Source organism: Elaeis guineensis, chromosome 1 (assembly GCF_000442705.2).
Source record: "Elaeis guineensis isolate ETL-2024a chromosome 1, EG11, whole genome shotgun sequence".
Taxonomy (NCBI): Eukaryota; Viridiplantae; Streptophyta; class Magnoliopsida; order Arecales; family Arecaceae; genus Elaeis; species Elaeis guineensis.
Window position 1 is genome coordinate 148,371,354 of NC_025993.2, and position 13,242 is coordinate 148,384,595.

At 36.1% G+C, this 13,242-nt stretch overlaps 1 protein-coding gene across 1 annotated transcript; it reads left to right on the forward strand.

The window, feature by feature from the left end:
• The first annotated feature begins 11,404 nt into the window (after window positions 1-11,404).
• LOC140856645 (G-type lectin S-receptor-like serine/threonine-protein kinase LECRK1) lies at window positions 11,405-12,990 on the forward strand. The gene has a single exon (XM_073254664.1). The coding sequence runs from the start codon at window positions 11,500-11,502 to the stop codon at window positions 12,988-12,990; it is 1,491 nt and encodes a 496-aa protein (XP_073110765.1). The 5' UTR covers window positions 11,405-11,499.
• The last annotated feature ends 252 nt before the right edge of the window (window positions 12,991-13,242 follow it).

Genomic DNA, 13,242 nt, shown 5'->3' on the forward strand with positions numbered 1-13,242 from the left:
CGATTCCAAACTCTCACGCTTCCTAACCAAATATTCCCTCAAAGTAGTTTTGTTCTGAAGCTTTGACCGCTTACTTCTTTTTATTGAATGTCATAATCTGCTGTAACCAAAAACAAAAAAAAAGTTATAATCTGCCCTAGTTGCTGCAAATGATTGATCAGTTTCCATTAATATAGAATCTAATCTCCAATTTGAAGAGTAAATTTTTGTTGCAACGGTGATAATACATCACCGTTGTAACAAACCAATCAATAATCGGAAATGAATGAAATACAGAAAGATAGTGTGGAGTATTATTTATGAGAATCGATGAAATATATAAATTTTTATTGATTTATTATAGATTTGATGTGGTATCATCGTTGTAACAAATATTTTTTTTCCATTCGAGAGTATGCTCTTGAGACATGTGTGGACTATAGTCTTTGGTTCATGCGACTAGTATACTTGAGTACATCCAGCAACGCATCTTGCCCTTTTAACTTAGTAATTGATGTCACAATATACAAATAATTTAGTTTCCACAATACTCAGGGGTGTTTGGTTTGTAATCGAAATTAAAATAGGAATAAGAATCGGAATGGCTAGGAATCAGAATCGAAATCAGAATGGCAAATCCTCTGAAGCGTTTAGTTTGTGACCAGAATCGGAATCGAAATCGAAATTGAAATAAAATTTGAATCTATAGAGGAGAGTAGGAATTGAGTTCTATATACATTGAGCCATTCCATTTCACCCTGAAACCAGAATCGGAATGGGACTCCTCCCAACCAAACATTGGAATGAGAGTCATTCATTCCGATTCTGATTTCAGACCCCCACTCTCTCCAACCAAACATCCTTTAATTTTTAAAGGAGACCATTTCTGGTCCACTCCGTGGTCGGCATATTGGGATGCGCAGGAGTTTCATGCATGCATTTCAAAAAAATTTCAGCAGAGAATATTAGATTAAACTATTTAATCTATAAATATATGTATAAGATCTGATCTTAAAATTTCTACAAATGGATCGATGACAGATGCATAAAAAATCTGAATCTAAAATGACAAGCATGTGAACCAAAAATAGCATTTAATAATAGATTTAATCTACTAGTTTAAGAATTCGGAACCCAATATCTGAGTGTGGGTAGTCAAACTCCATGATCAAAAAGTATATCTGGAAGTTCTCTCTGATCGCTTGCATCCGCACAAGCATCCGGCCTCTATGGATGGTCCATATGAAGTCCTCGAACCGGTCAGCCCTCCACGGGAGTGCTAGCTCATGCAGTCGGTTTCTGATGGCAAATTTGATTTGATCTCTTTCTTCGATCATCTCAGACCTTTTCGATGTCGAAGATAGATCAGAGGAAATGCTGGATAGTGAAAAAAAATTTGATGAAGATTCTCTTCTTTTTGATTTTTCTCTCACCCAAAAACCTAGAATAGTTCTAGGTCTCTCACCTGAGAGGAGAACATCTCCTCTTTTGTTCACATCAAGGAAGAAAGAAACCCATCCAAACCTCACATCCCAAAGAAGAATTTTCGACCCTCTTTCTCTCTGGTATCTGATGGTGAAAAGCTTTCCACTTTTGACACACAAAATTTGTAGCCTTCTTATGATTGTCGTACAAACCAGATAAGACAGGATAAGGGTTGGAGTTGGTTACAATTCAAAGTATTTTGAATTTCAATTTAACTTCAAGTTTTTCTCACCCTTATCTAACTTAAAGAGGGACTTACCAAAAAAAATGGGGCATGAAAATCAATTAGAAAGACTTTCTTTTCTCACACACAATAAGCACCTTCAAAAACTACCAACAGGTGGAAGGATATGGATAAGGTTTTAAGTTGAAATTCAAACCAATTTAAATTTATATCAAAACCAACCAATTCTATCCATAATGGACGACAAAAGAAGAGTTATTTTATGATTTTCTCATGCACAAACTGATTTTTTGTGGTGAGAAAAAATGTGAGATAATTTGGGTGGCGCAAAGGAGAGAGTCCCACTCATTTGGGACTCTAGGTTTAACCAATTGGATTTCTTTCAAATCCAATCCAATTAGATCCAAATAAAATATGGTGAACCTAATCTAATTAGACTCCTATAATTCAATTAAATTTAATCAAATTAATAAATTAATTGAGCATAGATCCGATCAAATCAGGATCATTTCTTCCTTACCGATTAGATCATCTCATAACCTAATCAGACTTGACCTGATTGAATCCAATTCAATCAAACTTGATCTAGACTTTAATGCTCAATCAAATTGAGTTAATTAGTAATTTAATCATAATTAATCCTCCATTAATGATAAGTCTAAGTTTAGTGGAACTCTTCTCTAGAGTCTCCGTCCAATGGACTCTTCAGCAGAATCCCCGTTCAGTGGACTCTTCAGTAGAGTCTCATCCCTGGACTCTTCAGATTAGCATGTGATCAGAGAGAACTTCTAATGTATGTGATCCCATAAGTTCGAACCTAAGTCGGTAACACAGGAACTGATTCCTATACCAATCGGAATAACCATCTAGCAATGGTACCCGACGTCCGGAGAGGCCGAATGTATGTAAAGCAACACTCAAGAACCTATTTGGATATAGTTACCTTATAATTCATCCTTTGACCCTGATGTCAGGATAACTTAGAGTTTAAACTGTCAACTCTTAATAGTACATCTATTATATGTCTCAACCTGATAAATCCGTGACTCCTCACAAGGATTGCCCTGGCCAAGGTCTTACTAAATTGAAATACAAAACATTCTCTCTAATCTCTTAGAGTGGTCAATTCCATCTTGACTCATGCACCGACTTCAAAGTACTTGACTGTGCTCAGAAATCTTTCAATCTTGAATTAGAAATTCAGGTGTCCGACACTAAGTACAATGAGCTACTTGCAAGTCACCGTGGTGATCTCAGATCGGAGAGACACTTATACCTATATCCCTTCGGACTGACTCCTGACAGCAGAGTGCTCCAGAGTTGGTCACGTTCAGTGAAATGTACTCCTACATTTCATTTGTATGCCATACAACGTCTTTACGCTCCTTGGTTAAGAGAACAATCAATCTATATGGCACACAATAACCTACACCTGATATGTCTATCATCCTAGTAATAGCATATCATTTGATCGCGAACTCATTTAAGGACTAAACGATAAATCCTCCTTTATCGATTTAAAATAGTTTTAAAGACTTTCATCATAACACAGAAGTTCGATATAGAAGATATACAAGCTTATGATAAAAATTATCAAATAAATATTTTATTAATTAATTCATATATAATTACATCAAATAGTACAATCATCAATAGACTGATAATTAATTTTGGGACAATTTTCCAACAACTCCCACTTGTACTAAAGCCAATCGATATAATATCATATATCATCTTTATTTTGTGATCTTCGAACTCCTTTACCGCAAGGGCTTTAGTTAATGGGTCGGCCAGGTTATCCTTTTCATCGATCTTCTGAAGGTCGACGTCATCTCGATCCATAATTTTTCGAACAAGATGGTAGCGATGCAAAATATGCTTTGTCCACTGATGTGCCTTCGGCTCCTTTGCCTGAGCTATGGCTCCAGTACTATTGCAATAAAGCAGAACTGGACCATCGATGGAGGGACCACTCTAAACTCGGTGATGAACTTTCTCAGCCACACAACTTTTTTTAGCATCGGATGCCGCGATGTACTCCGCCTCGCAAACAGAATCGGCTACGATGTGTTGCTTGAAACTTTTCCAACAGACAGCTCCATCATTTAGGGTAAAATATATCTCGATACGCTTTTGCTATCGTCACGATCTGACTGAAAACTGAAATCAGTGTATCCCATGAGTTTGAAGTTAGGTTCTCTATAAACGAACCACTGGTCCTTAGTATTTTTCAAATACTTAAGGATGATTTTGCAACTTCCAATGGTTCTCATCCGGATCTGATTGGTATCTGCTCACTACTCTTAGTGAGTATGCCACATCCGTTTTATATATGTCATGGCGTACATTATAGAACCCACTACTGAGGCATATAAATTCTACTCATACGCTCTCTCTCTTGAAGAGTTGTCGGATAATCCTTCTTCGAGAAAAAAATTTTATGGCCTATGAAAGATAGCTTATCTTAAATTCTCCATACTGAACCATTTCAGTATGGTATCTATATGCGTTGATTGACAGAGTCCGAGCAGCCTCTTAGATCTATCCCTATAGATATTCATCCCTAGGATATAGGCTGCTTCTCATAAATCTTTCATGGAGAATTATGACGATAGCCACACTTTTATTCTCTGTAATGCAGGGACATCATTTTCGATTAAAAGAATATCATCCATATACAAAATAAGAAATATAATTACTGAATCATTAGCTCACTTATATATACAAGATTTCTTCTATTCTTAACGAAGCCATACGTTCTAATCACCTTATCAAAACGTACGTTCAAACTTCAAGATGCTTGCTTCAATTCATAAATGAATTTTTGAAACTTGCATACCTTGGACTCGTCTGTAGAAGTGAATCCTTCAAGTTGCATCATATACATCTCTTCATTCAGCTCTCCATTTAGAAAAGCCATCTTCACATCCATTTGCCAGACTTCATAGTCCAGATATGTCACTATCGCAAGCATGATCCGAATGAACTTAAGCATAGCCACAGGAGAGAACGTCTCATCATAGTCAATACCATAACATTGACGATACCCCATGACAATCAGACGGCTTTATAGGTCTCAACCTTTCCATTTGTCCCCTTTTTTTTTTGAAGACCCACTTACACCCTATGATTTTACTCCTTCAGGTGGATCAACCAATGTCTACACATTGTTGATCTTCATAGACTCTATTTCGGATTTCATGACTTCAAGTCATTTCTCAGAGTGAACCTTTGCATTACATCCATATAGGTACTGGATCCTCATTATTCTCATCGAGCTCAACAGGATCTCTATCATGGATCAAAAAATCTAGGTATCTATCTGCTGATGCGGTACTCTATCAGATCGTCTTAAAGATATTTGTATATTGAGCTCCAAATTTGATCTTATCAAATTCGGTTCAGATTCAGTTACTGGTGTCGATTCTTTTACCTGTTGAACTTCATCAAGCTCGACTTTAGAGGTATTTATTCCTTCATTAAGGAACTTCTTTTCCAAAAAATATACCTTACTGTTGAAAATATCTTTTGTTCAGTAGGAAGATAAAAGTAGTATCTCCTCATTTTCTTGGGGTACCCTACAAAATTATACTTATCAAACCTAGGTCCGAGCTTGTCGGTTTGTAATATTTGACATAAGTCGGACACCCCCAGACCTTAAGGTAAGTAAGGTTTGGCCTACGTCCTAACCATATCTGATATGGTGTTTTACTAACTGACTTGCTCAAAATATTATTGAGCACAAAATAGGCTATCTCAAGTGCATATCCCCAAAAGAGATCGACAGACTTGCAAACCCTATCATGGACCGAACCATGTTCAACAAAGTTTAATTCCTTCTTTTTAAGACATCATTATGCTGTGGTGTCCCTGGAGGAGTCTATTGTGAGAAATTCCATTCTCTCCAAGATATGTCAGAAATTCACTAGAAAGATATTCACCCTCTCAGTCAAACCAAGAGTCTTAATATATTTTTCAATTTGTTTCTCTACTTCATTACAAATCGTTTGAATATTTCAAACGATTCGGATTTATGTTTCATCAAGTAGACATACCCATATCTAAATAGGTCGTCTATGAACGTAATGAAATAGCTATACCCTCCTCTAGCACTAATATTCATAAGTCCACAAACATCACTATGTATTAGACCTAGAACTTCACTAGCTCGTTCATCTTTTTCAGTAAAAGATGACTTAGTCATCTTCCCAAGAAGATAAGACTCACAGGTCGGCAATGATTCACAATCATTGATATTGAGGATATCCTTTGTACTAAGCTGTTTATCTTGCTTTTATTAATATGACCGACTTGTAATGCCAATGGTAGGCATCAGTGACATTATCTAACTTTGGACGTTTATTTGGAGTGTACATTACACTTATAGGCTGTGACAATACATAGATATCATTTCTTAATTATTCTCATATTATTGTAACATCATTCATAATGATATCATAATAATTATTTTTTATTGATAAATTATAACCATCTTTGGTCAAAAGATCAATAGAGATTATATTCATCAAGAAAGATGGACAATAGTGACAATCACTTAAAATGACACTATTAGACTTGAAAACAAGCTCGATGACTCCTAAAGTTCGATTGGAACTTGACTTCCATCTCCACATTTAGAATCTCTCGTCATTCTTAAATTTTTTACTAACTTGAAGTTGTTGCAATGAATTGCATATATGAACTGGACTTCGATATCCAATACCCAGGTAGTATGTCACATATAAAGAAATTACAAGGTGTTATCATATAAGTACCTTGATCAGTAACTAATTGTTCATTTCTCTTTAGCTTATTTGGGTCATAGTCTACTTGACTCGATTCAGTCCTAAACTTCTTAGCTAGATTGGGCTCAAGATCAATATTCAACTTTCGATACTGACTATCGAAGTTAGATCCAATAAGCTCATCACTGTCAAACAGTGAATGGAGTGATAAATTACTAGTCATTTTTGAAAAGAAAAAAAAAATTACAAACCTAATTAGTATATGAATTAATCAAGTCTAAAGATATGGATTTTAGTCTAAAAGTTCTCCCACTATTTTATACGAATTGATAACTTCTACCTCCAATTCAATAAATTACCTTAATTTCTTAGCAGGCACTAGAATCCACACAGACTGCATACAGGTTCGAGTATGGCTCGATCAATCCATATGCATCTATGGATAGATTCTTAATCAATTATTTTTTAAATAATTTTTAGTAATTAGTTTGACCCCAGGTATCATTTTAGCAGGCGATGGGCCTCCACTGAAAGTCTCGATTAGGTCCAACCATTAACATGAATCTACTTAGTGATTCTAACTAATGAATAATCAGGTCTAAGTATGGCTTGACCAATCCAATCATTCATCAGATAGTACAATAGAGTCATCATATGATGAATAATAATTCATCATTCAAAGAAATACTAGATGGATAGTGCCTGCAATGTCAATCAAAAACTATGGACCCATTATCATTCAGCTTAATGGGAGCTATAATCTAGTTATCACCATAATTAGCTCATTTTATGATCTTAATAATTTAAAAAATTTGATTAACATAATTTATCAGAATTAAATATATAGATCAACTAATCTCAATCCTCCACTGACTTCATCAAGTCAGATCATGGTGGACTAGAAATAAGCCGGTCCAATTGACAAATCATCAATCCTCCCACTGACTTCACCAAGTCATGTCAAGAATAAAGACGAGTCGAACTAGGGGCACCTAAATCAGTCGAACTGATTTTCTAGTAAGCATGAGTCAACCCTAATCATTAAGCGATCTGATTAATATTTGATTCACCATGTTGGTTAGGTAAGTAAATCGATGGGAGGGATATGCCATTAACTCATCATAGACTCAATCTATATGAGTAGCTCACAATTAAAAACCATCAGTTAAGACTGTCAAACTTATCTTAGACACCAATTGATTAATCAGTTTCAATTGGATCTACTTATGGATTTGGGTTCGATCGTTGAGCTCAAGATCAAATCCATTTGGGTCTAATCAAAGATATGGACTCGACCAACTATAACTATTGTTTTAGCTCTACAGAAATCCTAATTTAATCTAATTTCTCTTCTAAATCTATTTGATCTTTGATTCTAACTCTAGGTCTAACCCAATTAGGAGGATCTGATCAAGCTAACTCATAAACCTATCACTCATGTTTTATGCGAATGACATTAGATCTTTAAATCATAATTCTAGATCTAATAGGTTCAACTTAATTTTCAATTAAGTTTGAGGCTGTGAGTAGGGATTCAGTATTTGAAAATAATTTTAAATTTTATAAAATATTTTTATAATTAATTTTATGCATAATTATTTAGATCTGAAATTTGAATCGGCTTATCCCGAAAATGAGCCTACTCATCACAATGGGTCGACTAAGTTTCGAGACTTAGTTGACTCATTGACGATGAATTATTAATCATAATTTTTAGCCTGTAACAATGAGTAAGCTCAATAGAAATTGAGCTGAGGAATCAGGATTCTGAGTCGACCCAAATAATACTGAGTCGACTCAACAGACGAACTACAATAATTACATTAATTTTAGATCAAAATAATTTTATATAAATAATAATAAAATCAATCATAAATTATTTTAAAATTATTCTAAATATGTTCATGATTCTAGATTTTATTTGCAAAGATTAGATGCAACTACTTTTCATACAATGTATCATATACACAATCTTAGGATTTTGAGAAAAGTAAAGTTTTCTTTTCGCATTCATCTTCCTGGGATATAGTCACAATGGCACCCCTACATATCACAAGAGGATCCAATTGAATGAAAAAAAGAGAGATCTAATCTCTATTACCTCCTATGACCGGACGGTCTGGTGACAAATCCAATCCGATTACTTCGCTACTCAGATCATCTAATCTTAATAATTTAGATCTAATCTAAATTATTTCAGATCTAATTATTATATTTTGATCATATCAAAAATTAAATAATAATCATCATAAATAAATTTTACATGCTTCAAATTAAAATCAAATTTTATAAAGATCAGTACAAACTAAGACAATCTTTTGCACTGTAAGGGATAAACCTTACAGCAGAACAATCTTATATCAGTTTGTGCGATCAAATCTATAACTAATTTAAATTTAAATATTATATATCAGATTTAATCTAAATTAAATTATAGATCTATATACATATAATATCATGTCATATCGAATCATAGCTCTGATACCATTGTTGGGATGCGCAGGGTTTCATGCATGCATTTCAAAAAGTTTTCAGTGAAAGAATATTAGATTAAACTATTTAATCTATAAATACATGCATAAGATTTGAAATAGATTGATGACATGAATTTATATGTATAAAAAATCTGAATCTAAAATGATAAGCATGTGAACCAAAAACAGTATTTAATAATAGATCTAACTACTACTTCTAGGGTTCGAACTCAATACCTGAGTATGGGTAGTCAAACTCTATGATTGAGAACGTAAATCTAGAAGTCTTCTCTGATCACTCATAGTCGCACAAGTGTCCGGTCTCTACGGATGGTCCACACGAAGTCCTCAGATCGATCAGCCCTCCACGGAAGTGCTAGTTCGTGCAGTAGACTTCTGATGGCAGATCTGATTTGATCTCTTCTTTTGATCACCTTGGATCTTTTTGATATCGAAGATAGATCAGAGGGGATGCTAGATGGTGGAAAAAATCTGATGAAGACTCTCTTCTTTTTAGTTTTTTCTTCATCCAAAAATCTAGAACAGTTCTAGGTCTCTCACCCGAGAGAAGAAAGATCTCCTCTTTTGTTTATGTCAAGAAAGAAGGAAACCCACTCAAACCTCACATCCCAAAGAAGAATTTTTGACCCTCTCTCTCTGGTATCTCACGGTGAAAAGCTCTCCTCTTTTGGCGCATAAAATTGTGACTTTTTATGATTGTCGTACAAACCAAATAAAACAGGATAAGGGCTGGAGTTTGTTGCAATTCAAACCATTTTGAATTTTAATTTAACTCTAACTTTTTTCATCCTTATCTAATTTAAGTAGAAACTTATCAGAGAAAAGTGGGTACAAAAATCAATTGGAAAGACTTCCTTTTCTCGCATACAATGAATATCTTCAAAAACTGTCAACGGATGGAAGGATATGGATAAGGTTTTAAGTTGAAATTAAAATCAATTTGAATTCAAATCAAAACCAATAAATTTCTATCCATAATGGGCGACAAAAGAAGGGTTATTTTTTGATTTTCTCATGCACAAACTGATTTTATACGGTGAGAAAAAGTATGAGACAATTTGTGTGGCGCAAGGGAGAGAGTCCCACTCATTTGGGACTCTAGGATTTAACCAATTGGATTTCTTTCAAACCCAAACCAATTAGACCCAAATAAAATATGATGAACCTAATCTAATTAGACTCCTATAATCTCAATTAAATTTGATCAAATTAACAAATTAATTGAGCCATATATCCGATCAAATCAGAATCATTTCTTCCTTACCGATTAGGTCATCTCATAACCTAATCAGACTTGACCTGATTGAATCTAATTCAATCAAACTTGATCCAGACTTTAATGCTCAATCAAATTGAGCTAATTAGTGATCTAATCACTAATTAATCCTCTATTAATGATAGAGTCCAAGTTTAGTGGGACTCTTCTCTAGAATCCCCGTCCAATGGGACTCTTCAATATAGTCCCCGTTCAGTGGGACTCTTCAGATTAGCCATGTGATCAGAGAGAACTTCTAATGTGTGTGACCCCATAGGTTCGAACCTAAGCCTGTAGTACAGAAACTGATTTCTATACCAATCGGAGTAACCATCTAACAATGGTATCCGAATTCGGATAGACTGGATGTATGCAAAGCAACACTCAAAATCTATTTGGATATAGTTACCGTATAATTCATCCCTTTGACCCTTGATGCTAGGATGAGTTAGAGTTTAAATTGTCAACTCTTAACAGTACATCCATTATGTGTCTCAACCTGATAAATCCTATGACTCCTCACAAGGATTGCCCTGGCTAAGATCTTAATAAATTGAAACACAAAGTATTCTCTCCAATCTCTTGGAGTGGTCAATTCCATCTTGACTCACGTACCGACTTCACAAATATTTGACCGTGTCCAAAAACCTTCCGATCCTGAATTAGAAATTCAGATAGTCCGGCACCAAAGCACAGTAAGTTGCTTGTAAGTCACCATGGTGATTTTAGGTCGGAGAAACACTTATACCTATATCCCTTCGGAGTGATTCTTGACAGCAGAGTGTTTCGAAGTTGGTCACGTTCAGTAAAATGTACTCATACATTTCACCTGCATGCTATACCAGTGTCTCTACGTTTCTTGATTAAGAGGACAACCAACTTATATGGCACACAACAACCTACACTTGATATGTCTATTATCCTAGTAATAACATATCATTTAGTCGCAAATTCATTTAAAGATTAAACGATAAATTTTTTTTTATCGATTTAAAATAATTATAAAAATTTTCATCATAGTACAGAATTCGATATAGAAGATGTACAAATTTATGATAAAAATTATTAAATAAATATTTTATTAATTAATTTATATATAATTATATTAAATAATATAATATTGGAGATTGATTTTGAAATACATTTTTCAACACTGCACGCAAAGTCTTTTCCGGTAAAAGGCACATGTGTCACGAGGTCTTTAATTAGGCAAGTTCTGCAACAAGACTCTCTCTCCTTCTTGTTTTTTCCTCCCTCTCTGTATCCCTTTCCGTCTATAATTAATCTCCCTGTAGCTTGTTCTTCTAATAAAATTCAGCTGGCTAACTCCCTTAGCTTCCTTTTCCGTCAAAAGAGATGGCCATGGCTTCTGAGTCTCATATTCTGTGCCTCCTGCTGTTTCTTTTCCCTCTCTCCATCACTGCTCAAACTAAAGGCAGAATAACCTTGGGCTCCTCCTTGTCCACCCTCGAAGAAAACACCTCATGGGCTTCTCCCTCTGGAGAATTTGCCTTTGGCTTTCGCCGTATCGCCGACACGAACCTCTACCTTCTTGCAACGTGGTTCGACAAGATTCCCAACAAAACCATCACTTGGTATCCGACACCGAGCAATACTGATCCAACCGTGCAGACAGGATCTGAAGTCAAGCTCACCAGTGATGGCCAGCTCGTGCTCAGCGACCAAAACGGCCAGGAGATATGGAGTGCAGAGACGAGCAACGTCAGCTACGCTGCCATGCTCGACACCGGCAACTTCGTCCTAGCAAGCAACGGTTCAAGTTATCTGTGGCAGAGCTTCGACCACCCCTCACACACCCTGCTGCCTGGCCAGGTGCTGGATCCAAGCAACTCGCTTTTCTCCCATCAATCGGACTCCAACTACTCTATCGGAAAATTCCAACTTCAGATGCTTAATGGAAATGTCGTGCTTAATCCGATAGCTCTCCCCACCAAAAATAGCTATGATGCTTATTGGACCAGTACAAACACTCAGGGCTCTGGATCAAGCCTCAGCTTCGATCTATCAGGATACGTGTACATTGAGATGTGGAACGGTAGCTCAGTCAATCTCACCTCGGGGGACACCTCCACAACAAAAGAATTCTACCAGAGGGTGACACTCGATCCAGATGGTGTATTGAGGAAATATATCTACCCGAGAAATGGCACCACGGGGAGCTGGAAGCCATCATGGTCTACTTCATGGTGGGTTCCTGAAGACATTTGCAATTCAGCATTGGTGCAGATTGGCAGCGGTATTTGTGGCTTCAACAGCTACTGCATTCTCGAAGACGGCCGGCCTACATGCGGATGCCCACCTATGTACTCTTACTTGGATCCCAACAATACTCGCAATGGCTGCAAGCCCGACTTCATTGCGCAGAGCTGTGACACGGATGCATCGGAAGCAGGAGTCACATACGTCATCCAGGATTTACTTGGCGCGAATTGGCCGACGTCGGACTACGAAAGGCTGACTCCGATGAATGAAGGTGACTGTAGGAGAGCTTGCTTGGAAGATTGTTTCTGTGCAGTGGCGATCTTTGGGTCTGCAGGTTGCTGGAAGAAGAAGCTCCCCCTCTCCAATGGAAGAGGCCATGAGAATGATGCAAAGGCTTTGATTAAAGTAGCAGTAAGCATTTCCTCTTTGCCATCTCCTCCTCAAGAATTGCTTGAAAGGAAGAGAAACCGATCAAAGTTGATCCCTGTTGGTGCAGCGATGTTAGGTATTTCGGTGCTCATCAATCTTTTCCTACTCTCAGGAATTGCTTTGTCTCTCTTGCTTCCATGTTGCAGAAAATCTAAGAGACTTCATCAGGATTCAGATTGTAAAAGAAAAACCTGAGAGATACAGAAAAAAGAGGAGAAACATAAAAAAAAAAGTGGAGAAGATATCTTTTTCTTATATTTCACTATGATATGTACATCCATATATAGAGATGAAGAAAAGAGAAACAGACAGGAAATTGGAGAGATCACGGTATCAATCACGTGATCTTCCTAATTCAAAAACATGCCATAGTAATTATAAAATATTCTAGACAATATTCTAGACAATGTACATTCCTAATATTCTGTAACATGCCATTGTAAAAAA